At 29.3% G+C, this 24,179-nt stretch overlaps 1 protein-coding gene across 1 annotated transcript; it reads left to right on the top strand.

Moving 5' to 3' along the window:
* The first annotated feature begins 327 nt into the window (after positions 1-327).
* On the top strand, positions 328-23,783 carry LOC129911432 (protein cueball). Its single transcript, XM_055989239.1, has 4 exons — positions 328-811; positions 17,705-19,007; positions 21,005-21,308; positions 21,383-23,783. The coding sequence occupies exons 1-4, from the start codon at positions 742-744 to the stop codon at positions 21,485-21,487; spliced, it is 1,782 nt and encodes a 593-aa protein (XP_055845214.1). The 5' UTR covers positions 328-741; the 3' UTR covers positions 21,488-23,783.
* The last annotated feature ends 396 nt before the right edge of the window (positions 23,784-24,179 follow it).

Genomic DNA, 24,179 nt, shown 5'->3' with positions numbered 1-24,179 from the left:
CATTAGAAAAAACTCAGTATCGAGAACTGTCAAATGAAAGAAAAAAAGATGGCTACTTAGTGTTTTGACAGCCCAGCCCATTGAAATTGTTGTTGTAAACAAATTTGTCTTGGAAATTGTTGTTGCTTTTGACTTTGCCAAATGCCAGACGTCAAAACACTATTACCCCATTTTGTAAGATGGCGGCTCTAATGATCATACCTTGTCTTTTTATACCATGGGTAATCCATACAACATGGCAATGCTTTTAACTGTCAAAAATTAATTAAATTTTGACATTTATCTCTACTGCCGCTGCGCTATGCAAGAAATAATCCACACAACTTCACTTTAACCGATCTCTTCCTTGCTTTTGCTTCAACAATTTTACAGCAAAAATACACACGAATACGAATAAAAATTCCCACATCACATTTTACTTTTACCATTTATATATTCAATGATTTGCGCTGATATTGCTTTAGTAGTCGATTAAATTTTTACTAAACAACAACTTTGGTTTTTCTGTATCATCATCGTCGTTCCGTTCGCGTATCGTGTCACACTCGCGGTCTCACGGTTACACAAGTTGAGTGCGGTTGGTTCATGCTGTGTGTTTTTTTTTTGCTATCCAATCCAAAAATCCTACTCTCGAAGAAAATAAAAGAAAAACCTAAAATTTTTATTTTATAAATGTTTGAATAAATAAATCAATTTTTAAATTTTAACTTCAAAAATAATTCACAAAAAAATAAAAATAAAATGTACAAAAATACAATCCTAATAATTTTCAGTATGCTTTTATGCACGCGAACAGTCTTTTCCCAATGGGGTAAGTTTTACAAAGTTCCTTCAAAAAATATTCGTACTTATTCTCTTTTTTTTTTTTTTTGAAAGTTTAGGTTAGAATTGAAATGGTGTAATAGTTTTTTCTATAAAAAAAACTTTGCTAGCAAATAATTAAAAATCTATAGATACATTAGCAATTATTGTTGTCTCGCGAAATTAGATAATAAATCAGTTGCAAGCGAGTACCACCTAATTGCAACCAATTTCATTCAATTCACCTCATTACATAATTTAAGATATGAAATACGGATACACTCAACAACACTACGACAGTGTTGTCACCTGGAATCTATTTCTTATCAATGGAAACTTATCGATTTAGTATTTTCTTGTTTTCTATGAATTCTTAAATGATCCATGAAAAGATACAAAATAATTTTGTATCCATGGAATCCATCAAAACAGTAAAGATTCGAAGAGAAAACAAAAATGTGAAAGGTCATCGACGGTCTCTTCTGGTTTTACTTATTTGCAAATTGCCGGCTATAGTTCGCCATTCTGTCAATATCTTCTGTCACGTAGACCAAAGTTGCAGAATTCCCTTCCCTTCCCTTCCCTTCCCTTGTGAAACCATTAGAAAAAAAGTATCGTCAAGTAGTTGTTTCCCCATCGAACCGGGAAATCAATCAATAAAGTCTTGGTAAACAAAAACCAAACCATCTTAATATACAATCCAAGCTATAAACATTTAGAGTGGAAGAGGCTTTGGCTATATGAGTTGTGAAGTTGTGATTTATTTTTTTATTTAGATAAATTTTAATAATCTTATCTTGGGCTTGTTTTTTATGTTTTGTTTTTGTATTAACCTTGCTTTCACAAAATCGTAAGTGCGAAACGGACGAGACACACTAAACTAAAAAAAAAAAAAACAACAAAAATAAAACTTGCCATCGAAGGCAGCCAAGTGAAAAGTCGCAATAGTTTGGACGATTATTTCTAGCTACCTAAAGTCTCAACTCTCCGTCGTACGCACTTGTATTTAAAAATATGTATACTCTAACTAATTGACTATTTATGAATAAAAAAAAAAAACGCGTCAGTTGATGTGCCTATGTTTGATATTGTTTCTTTTTTGCGTATTTATCCACGTGGTAAATCTGCGGCATTTATAGAATCAGCAGTTGGTTGTTGGATGGAATCTTCTTAAATATTGTCTTAATTATCTTAAGTGAAAGCATTTCTCTTGATAAATTTAGAATTTGTATGCATATACATATTCTAGTAGATCTGCTACTTTTTCTAGAATTTCAATCAAATCTCAATTGATTTAGATATCTTGATAGTGCGGGATATTCCTAGCCAGTTGATGACACACTTTGAAACTTGTTTTCTTTAATTGAATTCGTGTTTCATTGACCCTAGTTGAACATTGATTTCAATTTTCTTTTTTGTTAACAATTTGGTTTTTAGATGATGATGGTGACGTTGAATTGATCAAGTTTATGTATATCGATTTGGTTTGCATTTACGTCGCCATTTGAGTTTAACATGAAACAAAAATAACTTGAATTGGGAAATATTTTTCTATCACTTCTTTCTATTTGTTCAGGCTCGCAAACAATAAAGGGTTCGTTATAAATCAAATTCATATTACCTTAGATCGCTAGATCTTCATCTTTAGTCTTCAATATTGAAGATGAAATCTACTTGTGTGTTTTTTTGTTACAAGTGGCATGTAGAGCAGTTCAAGTTTGCTCGATATGTTTCGACAAATGTTGTTTTGATTGATGTTCAATTCGGATCTTAATTAGAAAAGAGCCATTATACCATAAACCCGGATCAAAGTGATGTCCAGCTCAAAAAATAATAGCTGCGTTGCTTTGGAGAAATTTATCTACTGCTTAGTACTTAAAGCTGCTTTAAACTACTTTTACTCTATTGAAAAAGTAGTTCAAAGCTGTTTTAAGTACTAATATCATCACAGGTTTAAGCCAACCTAAAAGATATCAGCAAGGAGGCGTTTTTTTTCACCACGTCTTCAATGCAAATCGATGGCAGTTGATTAAAGGAGATATCGTCGGCACGAAGCCAAATTTGCTAATCTGCATTTTTGTACATTTTCACTTTAATTCGGCATTTAACTTGTTATCGGTCCATCTATTCACTGCTTCGACCCCAATCCTTCAATTGTTGCATATCAGCCTAAACTATTAATGCCCTTGTTGACTCTGGTGTATACAAAGTAGAGATCTTGGTTCTTTATTGTTTGTGTTATTTTAATAAGCAATAGAGCTAAATTTTCTTTATCCATTTCCATTTTTTCCAATGTACCTAATTCAAATATAAAGTATTCAATAGTTCAAAAATCCTCCCTATTTTTTTTAATGCTCGTACTGTGATCACCATATTAAGGGTAGATTTATCCCTTTAGTGCGCGCTTATAATAATAAAAAAAATCAAATACAACCAAATATTTTTCCAAAGCAGCTGAAACGTTTTGTTTATGTCTTTTGACTCTCTTAGGCCTAGTTTTTCATTTAAACAACTATTTTCTTGAGTTAACTCTTGATCAAGTAAACAAAATGCATACAATATTCTCCTTTCAAAATTTGTAGGCAAAACTATTTAAACCAATCTATCCGGATACTGGTATACACAAATCTTTCAAGTTTCTTGGCGGTTTTTTTGTACTCCACCATCTTACAAAATTTCAAATATGTATTTTAATTGAAATTCAAATATACGGCCGTATTCTGCTATTCGATTCACGTGAAAGTCTTAAGCGAAAAGCGTTTAAATGGGCAATTTTTTTTTTTAATTTATAAAATAGACGGAAACAACGTTTTGCTTTCGAAATTAAAAATTTTTCAAATCGCATACGAATTTAAAAATTTCCATTTTAAATGGCGACTTTAAATTTAATGGAGAGTGAATAAATTGGGCCTTAATTACGGAATCTTATAAAAACACAAAATTCAAATAATTTTTAAGAAATAATTTTTTTTGCACGCTGACCTTTATTCTAATCTTAAGTGAGTAAAAAATAAATGACAACGATAATTTATTCTATTTCCCCACTAAACAAAAAAATCTCAATTGAAATCAAGTCAAGAGCTTTTTTATCATTATATCAGCTGATTGTATAGTTTGATAAATTCACACCAAAGTTGAACTCTCTGTGCGTTGAAATTTAAGTAGGTACATACTTCAATAATAGTAGTTTCTGAAACTTATAAAATTATTTTTATTTTGATTTCACCAGTTGAAGAAAATGTTTTGATTTTGTTTGGGTCCTTGAATTTGAGAAATGTATGGGGTTTTCGTTTTAAAATTATATTTTGATCTATAAATTAATTTTTTTCGTTTGGATTTTTGCCCCAAACGAAAACCCCAACCCCATTAGTTTATGCAATTAAATATGAGGATCTTAAATAAAGTTACGAATTTTAAATTTTATGTCATATATGTATCTTAAGTTCACTAGTTCCCTTAATCAGGGTAAATTGCTGAGTGCAAATTAAGTCTCTTATACTTCTCGACCAAATCTATCAGTAACTGATAAGTTAATTTGCTTGTTATTGTAAATAAAACATATTTTGAAGAAAAACTAAAATATTGGCTATTGATTAGAAGATATTGTGTACTTAAACGATATGGGAGTGAAGTTTTTCAAAATAGCTACTTGCTACTTTAAGTTAGTCCAATGGAGAGCAAATTGAAATGTGTATCGACGATAAGAAGAAATCCGCCATTATGGGTCAACCATTTGAATTGTTTGTCTTCGGTTGGTTCCGTGCGACAAAGTTAAGAATCAAACAGAAAGTTGATAATAAAAATGCAGACGAAAAAGATCACATCAATTTCGAAAAAAATGGGGGATACCCTTTTGCATTATTAATTTGTAGATACTGAAGGTTATTGTTAAATTTTTGAAATATATTATAAAACAAATATTAAATAATTAAAAACTTATTTGTTTATATTTATTTGCAAAAGATGTTATCTATAGGATTTAAAATAAAAATAAACAAATAAACCAATTTAGGAATTCAGTAAAGTTTCCGGAATCGATAAATTAAAAAAAATACCTTATTTGAAATTCTGTTTATTTAACTTATGTTATGTATGTAGATCTAAACCACAAAATGTACTAACGCATTTAATTATCTACAACTTAAACTTGTTTGGTAATTCCACATTTCGTGTTACTCCATAATACCCTTCAATGCATTTTTAATTCTTAACTTTTATTTAAATACCGGCTCTATATACGGATGCGATTGGAATGCTACCTACTCTTTGTGTTTTCATGATAAACGAAGGTGATATTCTATTCGCCATTGATGAATTTCAATTGTTTATTTTGGTTATAGATCTTTATAATGAGATGGAATATTGGTTTTCATTTTCCTCATAAACAAAAAATTTGCATTTCAAAGTTTCGATTTTTTTTTTCGAGATAATACACTTCCTATCGTGTGTTCTTTTTTGTTGAAAATTTTGTCATCATACAATCAAAACAATTTACAATATAATACACGTCACATTGTTTATTAAAACAAAATTGTATTATATTTATATTGATTAGTGATGAGTGCAAATGTTTATTTTGCACGAAGCCGATCAATCGAACGCCATCGATCGAAGCTAGCCAACCAGCCATATTGTGGCGCCCCTTTTGATAGAGGTCAAGATTAAGCAAGAAATTAAAAACGATGTCACCCGTATAGTATCAATTTAATCAAATTTTTTTGTTTACTATTGCAATTATTATTTTTTTTTTCGTTTTCCCAAAACACATAATTTATTGTGAAATAGAAAATGAGAGATAGTTTAAATAAAAAAATTTAAAACATTTTGTATCAATTAATTTAATCAGATTTATGGGATGTAAACAAAACTTTAATAAATGTGGGAATTCCTTGAATTTTGTTCTATAATACAAGTTGATAAGGTTTTGGGGGATTTTAAAGGATTAAAAAAAGATGTCAATAGTGTTAAGTTGACACCCTCAATAAGAAAGTTCTTGGCTGTTCTGATTTTATTCGATAGCACGTGATTGAATTGACGCTACCACAGCGTCATGGTTTTTATGTATATGTACATGCAAAACAAAAAAAAAACAATACAAACTATCTATCTAAAAAGAAATTTAATTGAAATCAATTTAGAAGAAGATGTGTGTCTTGCCTCTTCTCTTTTTTTGTTTGTTTTTTTTTTTTTTTATTATTTTTTATTGTGTGTCAGTCAACTATAAGAACTATTCATTCAACACGTTTGTTTGCTATTTCTTTTGATGAGAATGAATTATTTTGCTTCAGCATATTCAATTTAAATGAATTAAATTTGCCTTTTTTTATCGTGTATCTTGTTTGTTGTTGTTGTAGTCTTTTCATTTTGTGAATTAGATAATATCAAATGATAAGAAATTATTGTATCTTCTTTGACTATGATGCCTACTATAAAAAGTTTACAACACTTTCGATTTAATTTTTTGACTTTTTGAATACAACTGAAATTTAGGTAAAGGTTCTATTTGTTTTGAAAAAAATTATCAACTAACCTTGATATAAAAAAAAACTAAATCTCAATACCTTGATTTTGTTTCTTTAATAGTAAAGTAAGTAAATGAGTATTTTTTTTATCATGTCTGATTTAAGAATGTCAAAGTGTTATTTTTTCAAGCATTGATTTTTATCTTTTTGAACGACTGGCAAATAGCCAGAATTTATTTAATATTTTTAGCACTTTTTTGTTATATGATAAAAAAAAAAAAACGAGTCAGGGGTCGGTTGTAGCGATCAGGAAAACGCATCAAGAAAAGTTGAAACAACATAAAAATTGGATAATTGGATGGGATTACATTTTCAACAAAAAAATTATTGTTCAATTGAAACATATTGTGTAGCATTTGTGTTGCACATCGAATAAAAATAGTAAAAAACCAATTCAAACAAATTTCCTAATTTATTGTCTTGATCGCTATAACCGACCCCGTAAGTAGAAATAGTATCTTCACAATAGCCGTTCAATTAAGTATGAAATATTGAAAAGATATGTTTGGCAAAGTTCATTAACAAAAGTCAGTGCCAACTTCTTGTGGAAGACGCCGAAATTCTTCACAGGTGGTGACAGTATTGTGACAGACTTCTATGTTAATAGTTTTCCCGACTGAATTTTTTAATGGTTTTTGTAAAAGAAGAAAATAAGGTAACGTCACAGTCGAAGAAATAAGTTTCGTGGGAAAAATTTTCAAAAGAGAAAAGGAGAGTGCTCTTCCTTGTATCAAGGTTTATATCAGGTGATCGAATGCTAAGAAAGAGAAAAGTTGGCACATTATGCTCCATGAACATCATCGAGCAAGTATTAGGTGAATGAACTATGAAAGGGGATTTTGCATTTTTCTCCCAGTTTTGGGATCATAAGAATCCTTCTACTGCTTTCCAGTGCCCTTAAGCATTTAAATATTTGGAGTTATCCGAGAGATGACATTTACCTATTTTTATGGTCAAGTGTCTCTTCGTGTCGAAGCAGAACTTGCAAGTGGCACTGTTGTGTATTCTCAATTTAAGGTAGCCTGTGGGAATATGTACCTCTTGTTATTTTCAGGTTGTTTCTGCTTAAGTACATGCTAATATTTTTTATATAATCAGAATGATCTACCGTTGTCATTACGATATGTACATATCCGTTCTGGGTTGATATCGTTTGCTTCACCTTGACATTGAAAATAAAAAAAGTGGTCATATTTGACGGTCTTGATAAACTCCGGTTAAGACATAAAATTACATCCGAAACTACTAGATTTAATCTGATTTAACTAAAATAAGCATTTTGGAAACTGGTGTTCGCGTGGTTAACAAACTTCAAGCTTACTTAAAATCAAAGTCAGGTGAGGTACAACAAACAACTGTTCCTTTGTGCGTTTTATTTTACAAGATTGGGATTCATAAAATTTTCTGCCAAGATTGGGATTCGTACAATTTTCTGCCGATTTTGAATGGTCCATTTTTTGATGATAGTGATACTCTTGCAGGTTTTTTCAGTTCCTTACAACAAGAGTTTTAAGGTTTCTTCTGCAAACGTATACAATTGTTACTTTTCAAATAAAAATTATTGAAAACTACAAGATTGATTTTTTTAAAAATATAACTGATAATTTGAAATGGGTTCAGCAACATTGTTTGTGGTCATTGGAAAGTCGAATTGCATATTGCAATAAGGAATTGCATCGTAAAGAATCATTAAGATGAGAATACACTTTTAAGCATAATTTATGTAACATATATGCAGAGCTGTTTCTATTCAAAAATCAAAAAGATCTGAGGAAGTCGAATGCATTAAAACGAGAAAGAATTTATTTCATGTTTCAAATTTTATAAAAAAAAAAAAAAAACAAACTGCGAATCTCAGCATTTTGTTATTTATATTCCATGCTTAGTTTGAAAACAAGCTTCTAGTTTTAAAGTATCGTTTTCGTTTGTTCGCTTATCGTATTTTTTTTTTTAAAACCAGACAGTCACACGAGAAATTATAAACAAAAAAACACACACAAACATTTCAAATGATCAATTAGAATGAACCAATTATAGTTCAAGCTGGCGAAAAACCTTCCAAGACACACTGCACGTGTAGATATCAATTTTAATTAAGATACGATTGAGACTGATTCATTTGATGCGGTAGCACTTTGATTCATAAATATTCAACATTTATGATTTTCTAATGACAGTTGTCTGCGATTTAATTCATTTATGAATGTATGAAATGTTGAAATGTGAGAAAAAAAAAAGAATGTGCTTAGTGAAAATTGCAAAGGGTTGTTGTGTGAAGTTTTTCAAATAACTTTGAGGTTTCTATAAAATTATGCACTTAATGGTCTTGTTTGTTTTAAGTTTTATTTTGTTTAAGTTTGTAATCTAATGAAAGCTATCAAGGTTTTTTAAAATTACTGCAATAATATCTGCAGTCATTTACTAAAAAGAATGGCACAATTATTTTTTTTAATTTTCTTAGTTTCGCTTCTAAAAGAAAAAAAATATAAAATAACATAATATTTACGAATAAGTTTGTCCAAGATACAAAGAATTAAGACTAAACTAATGATTGCCTTGTAAAAATTTTTAACATCTGTTTTTGGGAGACTTAATTTAAAAATTAAGTATTTTTTTTTTTCTTAATACGCATTTCTCTAACATAAATTAACAATTGATACAAGCGGTTACTGTTATGGCTACTTCTGTTGTGTAAAATGCATTTCGGTCAGATAGAACCGGAACAAAACTTACTAACAAAAATGCAACGTAAATTATGCGCTAGTCACTGGAGTATAAATTAACAAAGTTCAATATCCAACAAATGCTTACTTGCTATAAAACAAAAACAAATAATACAAAAAAAAAAGAAAACAAGAAAAAAAATTCAGTTTACATTTGTAGTTGAGTGAGTTGGTAGTTTCGTAAACTCTGTTAGCGTGCTTAAATTAAGAAAAAAAAATGGTATAAAATAAATTAGGTAATGGCTACATTGACCTTTCCAAGGTAACTAAGCAATAAAAGTTGTATCAGTCGGTCATAGGAAAATAGCGCCAACTTGGCAAAGAACTAAAAAATATATTATTGTGTTTTCTATTTTGATTTTTGTTAACATTTTTACAATTGCACTAGCAACCAATGACATGAGGCAAACTTTTATGTTTTTTTTTTTTTTTTAATTATTATTTATTAGTAATATGGCATTAACAAAAAATGCTTAGTAGTATTGGTTGTGGAGTGTTACCATCTTTCTTGAGTTTTTTGGATTTATAAAAAACCAAATCTACTGCGTAAATTTTTTTAAACATTTGATCCATAAAGGTCTCGGCCATTACAAAGTAACGGAGAGGACATAATAATTGTCTCTAGTTTATCTCGTTGGAGAATCAATCTACTTTTTTAAAACTTGGTGAGACTAAAGTGTTCATCATTAAGTGTTTTTTAAGACGGTAGCGTAGAAGTTTTTTTCGAAAAGTATTATTAACGGTACCATAGAACCATTTTTTAAAATTTTTGAATTTTTTTCTTAAAAGGTTTGATTAGTGTTAACAATTCTTTTTATACAGATGCACTTTATAGTTTAAATATAAAATAAAAATAAAACTTTGTAGAATTAAATTTTTAGATTTTTGAAAAAAAAAAATATTGTAATATTTTTTATTTTTTTAAATCAAATCTGAAAATGTAACCTTGAATTTTTTTTTAAATTTCGTGTTTTTTTCCAAAAACTTTTTTTTTTTTAAACTAGTTAAAAAAAAGTCGCCAACGGTTTTGAAAGATTTTTGCTAAAGATGAATCATAACAACAAAAACACAAAGTTTTGTTTGTACATACAACCTTTTTAATTTATTTCACTCGAAATTTACAAATGTAGTATCTTGATCGTTATTTAAAAGTTAAGACAATGCGAAATTAAAAGGCAAGTTCATAAGATTACCATTTATTTCAATCCCTTTTTGTAACTATGACGAACATAAATCATCAATCATAAATCATATTTCAGAAATTCATAACTATTTGAATTCCAATCGGCATTTTGCCAAATGTCTTTTTGCCAATTGTATGAATGACGAATTGATAAGTTGGGAATAAATAATAATAATAAAAACGAAACAATTCGCGAGAACAATTTGACAAAACAATAACATTCTAAGGGCCAATTTTTCAATAGTCAGATAAACCTCAGTTAGAGCTTATTCTTAGGAATAAAAGTTTTTTTTATATTGATATTTATTCCTCTGATAGTCTGACGATTAAAAATCAGGGCTAAATCAAATAAATGCCAACCGAAAATTTCCGGAATACATTTCTTCCTTAAGTTTTTATCATTGAAAACAAATTTAAAAAAAAACTTAAAAATCCTGTTATGGCCATATTACTTCACCATCAACTACTAACGCATTTTATTTTAACTGCTATGATTATTTTTACCATCAAAAAGGTACGTAAGACCCAGTCTTGCATTCTATTTTTTTTTTCGGGCTTAAATTATTTTACCTTCTTATCATTACCAATAATAAATAAAAAAAAAATCCGGTGTCCTTGGTCTTGTGGAGACATAATGCAATAATTGGCAAGAATCATAATAGGTCTGTGACCTCAGTACCTGAATATATGAATTACAATGTCTTGAAACATTTTCCAATAGATATCAAACAATCATTTAATTTAAACGGAAACTTTCAAAGAGCTTTAATAGTCTTTCATTTACTACTTTGACAGTAATTGGCTAGTAACATTTTGCCGTTTTATTTCAGACCTTGTGTTAACAAACTTTCATACCTAATCTTTGTTGGTCTAACAAGCGAAACTTCTTTCTAACAAAACAAAAAATCTTAGACTTTTGTATTTTGTAATAATACAAGCCTTGTAATTGATTACAAATAATTTCATTTTGTATGGTTTGTTTGAAAATCATTGATTCTGTATAGCTCTTAAATTATCTGGTTTGAATAAATTCAGACCTTCCAACAAATTAGCATCCTCATACTAAACCTGGTATTATCCAAAATAAATTTATTTTCTTCAACTTTCCAAGTTGTAACTTTTGTAATATTTTTAATAAATATACCAACAAGTGGGTGTTTTTTTTTTAAATAATTACTATGTATTAATTTGCAATAATTAAAACGTATTTACCCACAAAGACCTGAGAAAAACAAACAACAACTCCTCGTGTATTTTCATAATTATGAAAAAAAAGTCTATTTTGTTGCAAACAGGTGCACGATATAATAAATTCTCGTGATCTAATAAATCAGATCATAATCAAATTACCAACATTTGATACCTGTTGTGTCAGACAAATCAATTTCAAGGTTGATATCTTTCATACCGTTACAATTGTTTATTCAAATCTAGTCAAACGGAAGTAGGAAATTTCTATCTGAATTGATCATTAAAACGAGAAAATACAATCCAATCAAACAAAAAAAAAATCTATGTAAACAAAGCTTTGTCGCGTGACTTATTTTTTTTAATTATAGATCCGGTAGTTTAAGAGTTTAAGCGCGTGCCTGCAGCCACAATCGGTTCTGATGTTTATACTTTATAAAACTTTTACTACATCAAAGGTTTTTGAGTCACTTTCGAAAAGTATATAAATAAATATCGTTAAAATATTTTAGCGCCCGCTGAGAGGGATTCCCTTTGTTTTATTACAATAATGTGCTCATTTTAAAGAGACAAATCATCCTTGTCCCATCTGCGGGGGTTTTCCACAAATATTGGATACAGAAGCGTGGTGTTTGATAAATTGCATATCTGTATCCAAGTGGAATTCTGACGACAGCAATATAACGAAGTCCATTTTATTAACTGTTTTATCAATAAAAGATACTTTGAGAATCGTGACGCAAGTGCAAGCAACGTGGTTATAAGAATTATATCACACATTTACATTCGTTCAGTTCAGTTTTATTGTTTTTTTTCTGAGTTGTTTGAGTGGTCTGATTTGTTTTTCTCATCGTTTCTGGGTACTTCTGTTAACAGTGGTGTGTGAAGTTTTTCTTATCAGTTGTTTTTTTATTTTTTTGTAATATTTTGCAAAAATTTGTTTATTTTTAACATCTTGTGGCAATAAGATTTGTGTTTATGTTTATCTGCGGTTGATAAAACAATTACATATAGGCATAGTTTATATAAATGTTTTTTTCTTCTAATTTTCTATCAGCAAATCACATTTGAAATGTCAATCTTCTTATCAATATTAATTCAAAATATCTTCATCGAAGATTCATTTCATGGAATGGGCACGTTCAGGAAATATTAGGGACTAGATATTTAGGCAACGTCATTTTCTGAACGGAAATTTGAGTAAATTGACTAAATTAGTTTGGATGTAATGCTATTGTCAAATTCCGAAATTTATTTAAGATTTTTATCGGTCGCATGGGTAAAACACCAAACTTCCCTTAACTATAATGAATAAATAAAATTAATTATAACCGATAATGCACTTTTTAGTTGTTTTTCACACAAATAAATTTAATTTTGCTAAAATAATTCTTTAATTAAAAACAATCTGCTGTCATGTTGACAAAAAAAACTTTCCTAAATTTTTAAGGGAAAATTTTCTTGCCTAACTTTCCAGTCAGCTTTCCAATAAAATTACCTAAATTGGAAGGATTTTTTTTGACAGCTGACCAATCAGAGACCGAGAAATTACCTAAATATTTAGTCCCTAACGTTTCTGAACCTGCCCAATATTATAACAAAATTTAGGGAATGTTATAACAATCTTCTCATCCTTACACTACCAATCAATACGATGACACAGAACTGTTCAAAAACCTTGATACTCTTAAAATAAAAAAAATCAGATTATGATCTTATTTTAACGAAATAACACTTTTTTATAATAAATTTGGATACTTGATCCAATACCAAAACTCCACTTCTGTTAACGACATTTTTCCGTTTTGTTTTATTTGTATTAAAGGCTTCATTTCCTCCATACTTTTGAACTCCTATTTCAACCCGAAATGTTGAATTTCGACTCATTAAATATTAATTTATCCCAAAAATCAATATTTTTGTTTTCATATTTTTTGTGAAAATAACACTTGGGCTCTTGATACAATTTTAAAGGTCTCAACATTTTGGTGCAGACTGTGACTGTACCTGAATTTTAGTATCCGGAACGATTTACTAACCATGAATAAAGGTGCGCATTCTTACCAAATAAAATGCAAAACTGGGTCCACGTAAAAGTTGCTAAGAACGTTTAAGCTTGTTATGTTTATAATTGTTATAAAAAAAAAACGACTTTTATGGATCGGAACTTATCTTATAGTTTCTCATCAATGCCATAGTCTGAACTAGAACAAATGAGACTACACCGAAAGTACCAGCTTTTATTTACAAAAATTATCATCAAAATCGATTCACCCAATTCACACATCCTGTTATTTGAAGTCGACTAAAATATTAAAAGATGAAATTTAATTCAATTTTGTAAAAAAATTGTTTTTAGAGTTACAAAAACGTTAAATTACTACAATGGCTTTAATCTCTAAGTGAAGCATGCCATTTAATTTCTTGAAAAACAAAATTAAAAAAATACTTTTTTGTATATACAAATTTTGAAACATTAGAAAAAAATCAAACAAAATCATCGTTTTCAAAAAATTGGTCAATTTATTATTCTGATGCGTGATAATGACGAGAGAGAAATCTTGATCCGCTGAAAACTTCAGTCAAAGAAGTACTCCGATATACTATTGAAAGACCACCCTAATATACATATATTTTAATACAATCCACGTACATGTTCGAATTTTAATATAGGAATGTTAGTTATACGCTCAAGAGAAACCCCAGTTATGAATCATATCGAGAGTATTTTTAGGTTAAGTTGGGGTCGTTATAGTATTGTATTTATTTTTTTCGTTGTCATAGTTTAAAAACTTTAAAATTTCTGTATTATTCATTAATAATGTTAATGTTTTTTTTTTTTCTCAAAAATAAATACCATTATCATTGTCCTTGGATTACTTTAAAAAAAAGTTGAATCTCTACACGTTTTTTTCTATGTTTTGTTTTTCCTAGTTTAATGAACTTTTCCATTGAACTTGAACTTGATAGCTACTTATAGCATTGAACTTAAAGTGGTTTCAACTACAACAAATTAGAGTTAAAGTAAATGTTTTGTCTAAGTAATAGATTTCAAAGAGGCGGTAACCGGCATCAATATGAAGTGATTTGTTATTTGTATTAACTTGAGATATTGACCTTTGTTACTATACCTAAAAGGTTTTTAAAAGTTTGAAATAAAAAAAAAGAAAAACAAAAATTTGCATTCTGCATTGCAATCAACTTTTGAAACAAACCAATAAATATGACGTACAAGGCCAAATTAATTATTGTCTAATGACTCGGATTACCTTCGTCAATCTTAATTGCAATAAGACAATTATATGTCTTTGAACTTTAAAAAATTCTTTTCGTCTATGTAAATTTTAAAAATAACATTATCAAAAAAAAAAATGGGATTTTTTTATTGATTGAATTTTATAGGTATTTATTAAATGTCCAAAGTTCTGACCTCTTTTATAAGATTTGAGATCAATTTTAAATTACAAAAAAAAAAAAAAAAAATTAAAGTCAGTGAAAGACACTTAAATATTTCAAGTTCAGTCTCATGCGAGTTAAGCTTTTAATTCTTATATTGATTGTTATTTTTGTATCGCAATTACACAAGAATACCATAAAATTGGTCCCTTACTTCTTATCTGATTTTATCAAGAAACGTGTTTATCAATTTCAAAAAATCAGATTAAAATTAGTAGGTAGTAAACAATTAAAGTTATCAAACTACGTGCATTTATCGAAGTATGTATTTAAGTACACTAAATTTAGAATGAATCATTTTAAGAATTTGTACGATAATGTGTAACCAAATTTTGAACTTCATAATTGAAATGTTTAATGTAAAAATAACTTGTTTTACTTTCATATTTGGTATTAATATGCTTTTTTTAATATTAATAAGCAAGCCGTGGTGATTTTATTTGGAACGCAACTTTTGTGATAATCTTATTTTGAATAGGATTGTATAAGATTTCTCAACGACAAAAAAAAAAACATGTATCAATCGAAATAAACTTGTCAATCAGGATTCATAAAGCTTATCAAGCTGACAGAAGGATACCAAAGTGGTTTTTTCAGTTTTTATTAATTTTTTTTTTAACAAGCCAATAGTACTTACTTAAGAACTTCAAAAACTAAAATAAGAAATTTCACATTGCCCATTCCTTTTTGTAATATGGCTTCTTGACATTAGACTTTATTAAAATTCCGGTTGTTTTGATTTTTAGCATTAAGTAAATTAAGAAATGTTTAATATTTTTGTTTCTGTATCCATTCTCTGCATCCATTCTCTTTTCCTCTCCCGTAATTCTTTTCTTGTGTTTTTTCTCTTTTTCTCTACCTACCTCCCACCCCTTTATTCTGCTAGACAATTTTGGCCCAAACATTTATAAGCTGCTACTTGCCTACTAAAGATTATTCCCAAAAAAGACAAGTATTTGTAGTACACGTTTCTTAACATTTTCAGTTCGCAAATTGATTTTTCGTTTCCATAACAGATTGTCACTTTGGACATGAGTAAAAAATTATCAGTCATGGTCGATGATATCTTCGCTAATTAAATTCCAAATTTGTTAACTTTGCATATTTAAAAAAAAATCAAATTTATCCTTTTTTTACTATACTGAACCACAACTGGACTCAAACGCAGATTATTAGCATAATTTTAACATGAGAAAAGAACAAAAAAATTTACATTCATTAAAACTCTGGAATATTATGGTAGAGTAAAAAAAAAATTAGGCCTACTTGCACAAAGCGTTTTTTTGCGCAAAATGACGCAGCAGTTCCTTCTTGGGGAAAAAAAACTCAGATTCCCAAATCATTGTTTCGTAATCACGAGCGGTTTACATCTTAAAATTTGTTCAAGCAAATTGTGTTTTATCACAACACAAGAAGTTGAACTTTATAAATATAGACTGTGTTCTCGGTTATCTAAAATGTATTAGTCACCTGACTCAAATTCTAAGGAAACGAAAAAGTTCAAAACATCAATTTTCAAATGTTTACTGAACGTTATCAATGTATTAGCTTTCTTTTACATCAAAAATAAAAAAAAACCTCTGATTCTGACAGTTTTCAAAAGCCTATCAAGCTACTGAGGTAAATACTGGTTAAGATCAATCGATCAATGAAAAAGCAGATAAAACCTGTTTAAAAAGGAATGATTAAAAGTAATTCCAAAAACTGTAACTATTATCAGGAAACCAAAAAAAAAATAATTAATTAAATAAAAAGATGAAAAAAACGATAAAGTATTAACAAAAAAAACTTTTGATATTAATTTACAAGTAAAAGAAACTGAGTAGAGTATACCAATAACCTTTTTATCAGCAATGCTCACATAATAAACTCAAACATTTTCAAACTTTTATCTTAAAACCAGCCATTCGTTTTTTTTTTTGTAAACGATTCCATTTCTGCTTATTAAAATATTAATTGAGTACAAATACAACCCACAGCCAATTTCTGAAAAGAAAAAAGGGAATTTATTATTAACAAAAGTTAGAAATAAAAAAAAATAAAGCGATAAGATTCTTTTTTTATACCATGAACAAAAATACTAATGAATACCTCACTACGTCATCAAACACCAATTTTAATCATTAGCTAAAATTGCCATGACGCGAATGAAATTTGAGTTTGTTGTTGACCCACTGTTGTAGCTTAGTATAAATATTTGAAACTTTTCAAAAGTTCTCCACTTGATACTTCAAAAATCAAATCATGAATCGGCAATTAAATCAAAATTGTTGACAAGTCATTTTTCTTTCATTCTTTTATCGCCACCGTTCCTTAGAAAAAATCAATGATATTTAATATTACTCGTAGCTAAAGAACTTTGAAATGATGAGAAATCAAATATTTTTGATTGATAAAATAAACAAACACACTTAACCTTCGAATATATCACTATATTCAATCAAATCGCCTGAATGTTTATATGTCACGTGGTGGAAGCTCTAGCAACATTCGAAACGAAGATCCATCCAAGTCCATCCACTTCATCTTGTCAGAAACTCGAAACTACCCGAATAAGGTTGCCATATTCTTAAAATTGTCATAATTGAATAAGCTAAGAAAAACCATTTTCAATATTAGTACCGAGCCGAATCTGGAAATTGGCCAAAGTGATTGGTAATAGTTAACAGTCACATATCACAATCACAAAAAAGGGCAATGTGACTATTAACAATTACCTTAAAAGCTTCAGTCCCATGTTTTTGGAATCTCAGATACTTTAACTTCAAAATTCTTACTTTTTACAACCTACTTTACTGCCTCTTATTGATATCATTTTTCTTTCTTTCCAGATTTTGCAGTTGCAACCAAGGGACAAATAATTTTCTACGATGAAACATGGGCTGTTCTGGAGTCGGCCGCTCATCAGTTCAATTCTATGTCAGCTATAACATTTGACGAAGTTAAAGAACGCATTTACTTCAATGATCACCAGCACAATAATGGCAGTATATTCTCACTAAAGCTGCCTCTAGGCAAAGGCAATCCTCATATTATTGAAAATGTCTTAACAAGAACACCCAACGAATCCATATCCGGCTTGGCCTACGATCCGTTGGAAGAGAACCTCTATTGGACAGATAGTGGCAATAAGAAGATTTTCTACTATCCAGTGAATGCGCCTGAAGGCACTGAACCGAAAGTCCTTTTTAATTTCAATAAAAGTTCTACTATCCCAGATGGCATTGCCATCGATGTATGTCGACGCAAACTATACTGGACCAATTCGAATAATTCAGAGCCAAGTATTCATGTGGCGTCATTGAATGGTGAAGATGAAAAGACCATTGTCAACACTGGTCTGTACTTCCCTCATGGTATTGTTGTGGATCAATTGACTGATCGAATTTATTATGTGGTCGATCAGATGGGTGTGTTCTTTACAATTGAAAGTTGTAATTTAGATGGATCAGATCGAGAAGTCGTCTATAAGGGCACTAACAATGTTCCAATCAGTTTGACTGTGACCAAAGATGCCATTTATTGGACAGATGGTATACACAAAGCAATTTGGACTGTACCGAAACTAAATGCTACCAATGTGCGCCCGGTTAAGGTCAAAAGTAACTATATCGATGTAAGAGGAATTGTTTCTAGAGTTGGATTAATTTCTAAGCTCCGAACAGATAAAGATTGCAGGGAAGTTGTGAAGAAGTTGGAAAAAAATCTCTTCCCTCTAGACAACTACACTACCAAGAAACATGAAGAAAATCATGATAAAATTTGCCTCAGCAACGGTTATTATAGTAAAGTTAGTGAAGCTTGTGCGTGTAAGGCTGGTTTTAGTGGAGCACGATGTGAAACCTATGAATGTCATAATTATTGTGTTCATGGAACATGTGAAATTTCTGATGGATTCCCAAAGTGTACGTGTCAAATTGGTTTCACTGGAGAACGCTGTCAAACTTCGAAATGTAGTAACTATTGTATGAACGGTGGTGTTTGTAAAATTGATGAGGAAGAACCCACATGTGAATGTCCGAATGAATTTATTGGACGACAATGTTCGGTAAATGCAACGGAAGAGTGTGTACCATTTTGTTTGCTTATGCAAAAGGACATCGATGTTAATGTGCCGCGACATTGTTATAAAATGTAAGTTGTCGTCTTAATCAGTTTTTCATATTTAATTCAGTTTTATTCTTTATTTAGTTCTTGAGGGAAAAGTTATAAGATACATCTCAATAAGAACCAATTTGATGAATTCAAACCATTGCATAGTAAAATATCCTTCCTCTCTAAACTCTTTGGGTTTTTTGGAAGATTTATGAATTTTTCCAAACAAGCCTTACAAGTGCTCTATTGCTGAGAGTCCCTCTTAGCAAGTTGTAGGATTCTTGGCCATATAAATCAAATTTCCCTTAGAATTAAAGAAAGGTGCTTGAACTTGATTTTGCAAATTTTGACTCTGATGGTTATGAATACTTGACTGTATGAATTTCTTTTCGCAAATCTCTAAGAAGGCATCAATAGCTCTATAAATTCTTTCATGTGTTCAAGTGAAAGAAGTTTTTATGCGGTTTCAAAAACGCTCTATTGATTCTATTGACTTTATGATACACAACATCTATAACACTGCACAACAAGGTTTTGGATGAATAAACTATACAGTACTTTTCCAAGGGTTTTTGGTGTGCTGAACTCGAATCCGGTTTGAGAAACATTCTATCAGCTCTAGTTTTTAAAATATTGATTTTAGAAAATGCAAGAACACGTTTTTTGGCTGATAGCTCTGGTCAGCAAAATTGGACGTTTGGAAAAGTATTTTTTAGTTTATTCATCATACAAAAACTTTAATTTTGTTGTGCAGTGTAATCTTTCTTTCTCCATAAATTGAAGTTGAAAGTCCGCGATATAAACCTCCCAAATCAATAACATGCAAAAGAACTAAGATGAAAACAAAAAAAAAAGCGATTCGAAAAAATAATTCGTCATTTTATCTAAAGAAAATCCTTATCTTTTGAAATAGTGATGCACAAATAAATCGGTACGCAGCCTCCCCACTTCTATTCAGTTCTTACAAAAGTGCTCCTAGCTGCAAAAAACTCATGTATTGTATGTGAATTGGACGAACTTTGAAATGTTGTTCCTGTTTTAACTTTCGTCCATTTTTGCACTTACACACATCGTTTAGGCTATAGAATCAATCTAATTTGATAATGTTAGATCATTGCTTATTATAAGGTTTAGATTCTCTTAGATTAAAGGATTTAATTTTTTTTATAAATGTATTAATTAACAGACAAGTCCTTTCAAGTCGAACCTTTTCTAAATTGAATACCTATCGCATTATTTTTTTTTTTTTTTAATTCTCTCTTATTCGAAGTAATTTTGATATTCTGTAAAAGTTTGGAGTAGAAGAATTTGTCTATTTGTAATACAATAATCGAGCAAATTGCTGCAATTAAAAATGAATGCTTCAGGAAACTACTTAGTCCTCTCATATAAAACACCAATCAAAATATATTGAATTCCATTGATATGTACATCCAAGCTTGATCCTTTATCAGTCAGTATCCCGAGTCTGGCTAGCTTCTGAAAACGTTTTTTCACCCGGAAAATACCTGGCGCAGATCCATAACACATTTTATTGATCGGGGATTGTGACTAAGCGTTAGCTTACATTCTTGAAGATCATAGTTCGTTGCTTAGGTATTGTTTTATCACAAAACAACACCTAAACAGCTGCAGCCGTAGTAGCTCTTAATCTATTAAATGTCACAGAAGTCTACCTTCAAAGTACTTTTTCGATTATCCCGTTGTCAGCATTGTATTGCTTGATAAATATAATAAACTAGTGCAAAAAGGATAGGCAAGAGTCCAAATCAAATTCTAATGTTTATTGAAGTATTTATATGCCAAACCATTAACAACAATATATTGACGTAGCATTGTGTGTTTTTAATCCTAGTTACACTGTGGCGGTGTTTATTCAAGTAGCAAATATCTATCAGTGACTGATTGAACATTTAAATTTTGTTTCTTTTTAAACCGTTTTTTTTTTTCGAATTTTGCCTTCTTATTCTTAGATGATTTTTCTGAATATTATACCCAAATATAAAAGTTCTATATTTCTAATTTTTCCATTTCAGTTGTAAAAACCTCCATCCAGAAGATTTAGTTATTCAAAATCTTAAGAGGCCAGATGAAGTCTGTCGAGGAACATGGAATAAATCTATCATAGTTCTAGTTTGTGGTGCCCTTGGTGGCTTAGTCCTCATCTATGTCATAATTCAAGCAATTCGCCGCATCTATAAACCAGCAAGGCCAAGAATAAAGAAGACCTTTGTTGTACAAAAGAAAGTCTCACAGACACCATTAACGTGTCGACCCATAGCCACCGAACAATGTGAGATTACGATAGAAAATTGTTGTAATATGAATATTTGCGATACCGTAAGTTAAAATTGTTAATATTACTATAAACTAACAAATATAAAATAAATCTTGTTTTTTTTTTTTTATTTTAGCCCTGCTTCGATACAAAACTGTTGCAACAAAATATGTCTAAACAATCAAATAAAAAAGAAGACAAAGAAATTCTTATTAACAATATGGAAGATGAACTATATTAAGAAATAGAAAACAAAGAAAAAACAATATCCTAAGCCAAGCAAATACATAAATATAAGTTTTATATTTATTCCAATGCAAAAGCTGAAAAATTAATAAGAAAAAAACAACAGAATAGAAATCGAGGCCTTATCTTACAACCAAATAACAAAAAAAGAAAAAAGAAAACTAACTTAATTTTTTATTATTTTTGTTTTAAAAAAATGGCTTTCAATGAAAGTTTTTATTCGCAAGAAGGAAAGTAAAATATCGTTTTCATATATTATTTTTTTATAATTTTTTAAGTCTTTGTTGCGATATATAGTATCATTTATTAGTTATTTAAGAAAAAAACAAGAAACAAATATTTATTTACAAAATTAAATACATACAAATCAAATATTTTATTTTTGTTATATAATGTCGTTTGAACTTCGAAGATACGGCTAAGGATAGCTTGTAAAACATGCAATAATACACATTGAAAGTGACCAAAGCAATAATACATTATGAAGCTATTATAACTTAATTGGCAAAAAACTTAAAACAAAATTGTATACAAAATTGTAACTAAAAAAAACATTAATTGAAAAAATAACACATAAATTGATTTCGCCATTAAACTAAAGTCATTTTAAAAAGGCATTGATTTCTTTTTGTTTGGTTCGAAACTTTTTTATGGAGGAATGTCGTGTATATAGAATTAAAAGAAATAAATTCAAGGCTTAACATTGCGCTCTTGAAACTTTTCATGAACAAATCGAGTGATAAGTCACTGCTTGGTAAACCATAAAATCTCTTCTATTGTCATTTCTCTGAAATTCTGAATGAAACTCTGCAAGACTCGAAAGAATGAGGCAAAGATATAAGACCACGAGGGTTCTAAGAGCAAGTTTTCAGTGGTAATATAACTCAATGTAGCATCTTATCACAAAACCTAGACTCATAAAAGTTGGCTATATAACTTCTATCCGGCATTAAAAGACGGCTTTAGTCTTAGTTTCACTGCGAGATGAACTTACTCTGGATGAGTTGAACTATAGCTTTTGATATTTTATCCTCCATGTTTTCAGACTCTTTCACATGTCTCATTCCTTCAAAAATGCTCCTTTGCTCTTAACCTTGAGGTAAGAACTTTTTGTCTTAAAAGACCAGACGTTCCACGGTCGAGCATAGAGCCAGAGCACGTGGTGCAAGAACCATAATTGTCTGCAGACCGATTCGAGTTTTGAGCTTTATTCCAACATCTAAGTGGAGTTTGTACTTTTATTGCGGGTATCCAGAGTCAACATCAATAAAAAATTATCAATTCTGTATTTATAATTTTTCCCCTTTTTGTAAAATCCGATTGGAATAGTTTTTACATTCTGACGTTTTGCAATGGCAAATATTTTCTTGATACTGTCTCTAAAACAATCGAAATCAAATTTGAGGAGTCTTCAACTTGAAGCTTAAGTGTTTTCCTAGGCTTTCATCAAACTTCTTAAAAAGTTTGGGAAGGATTTTGACTTAAGTCAAAAGGTGATGAAATCGGATAGTGATGTAATCCGAACTTTAAAATGAACTCGATTTTTCAGGAGTAAGTTTTTAAAGTTTTAAGATAAGTGCTTGACTTCAACTGGGTTAGTTAATGAAGTATGATTTCTGTGACAAATTGAAGAATGTGTAATCCTAATTGATCGAACTTTATGCCAACATTTATTTCTTTTTTATTTAAATAGAAAGGATTTAACTCTCTTTATATAATTTGTACATTCTTAATAAACAACAAATGGTTAAATTTTAAACATATCAAAATTTAAGCTATTCAATGCATACATTTATGTACTTATTTTGGCTTTTTAATGGCACTATTAATATATTTGGAGAATATTTGTATATTTTGGGTTCACAATAAGACATAAATAAAAAAAAATAATTGCAGCTTCTTAGTTTGTATTTTTTTTAATTCTAGTTATTTTTTATTTTAATTTACTAATTACAATGTAAAAGTTCCTTTTCTTTGCTTTTTGTCTTCAAATTTGTAAGCTAGAATTAAAATTATTTAGTTTTAAGTCCATTGCGCACTGTTTTTTTTTTTTATTTAACACAACGAAACCAAATAAAACGAATTTAAGTTAAATTTGTAAATTCTTTTTGGTTTAAAATTGTTATTTTAAAAGAAAGAAAAAAAAAATAAAAAAAAAGTTCATCATGATTAAATATCACAATTAAAATCATTTTCTTGAGAAGAGAATATTAAACAATTACAAGTAACAACGACAACTGCCATTATTATTGATTTTGGTTTTTAAAAATTTTAATTTTGTTTTCCTCATTAAGGCCCAATTTATTCACTCTCCATTATTTTTAAAGGCTCCATTAAAAATTATAAAACTGTCAAATCGCATACAAATTTTAAAATTTCCCTTTTTTAATGGCAACTTTAAATTTAATGGATTGTGAATAAATTGGACCTAAAATAGTTAAAAGAAAATAGTTTTGTTTACAAAAATATATCTTCCAGTGCATTAATTTTGTTCATCATTAAGAAACTAAAAAAGACAAAAAAAGTGTAAATTTTTTATTTTATTTAAATAATGTACAATTGTACTTAAATAGTAAACTTTTTAAAAATTGGCGTTGTTTTGTTTGTAAAATATAAGTTTCATAATATAAAAGAATTATAAAGAGTGAACAAAAGCAACAAAAAAACATAAACAACATAAAAACAAC

This window comes from Episyrphus balteatus, chromosome 2 (genome assembly GCF_945859705.1).
Source record: "Episyrphus balteatus chromosome 2, idEpiBalt1.1, whole genome shotgun sequence".
Lineage (NCBI taxonomy): Eukaryota > Metazoa > Arthropoda > Insecta > Diptera > Syrphidae > Episyrphus > Episyrphus balteatus.
The sequence above is the reverse complement of the archived record's forward strand: the minus strand, read 5'-3'. Positions and strand labels throughout refer to the sequence as shown.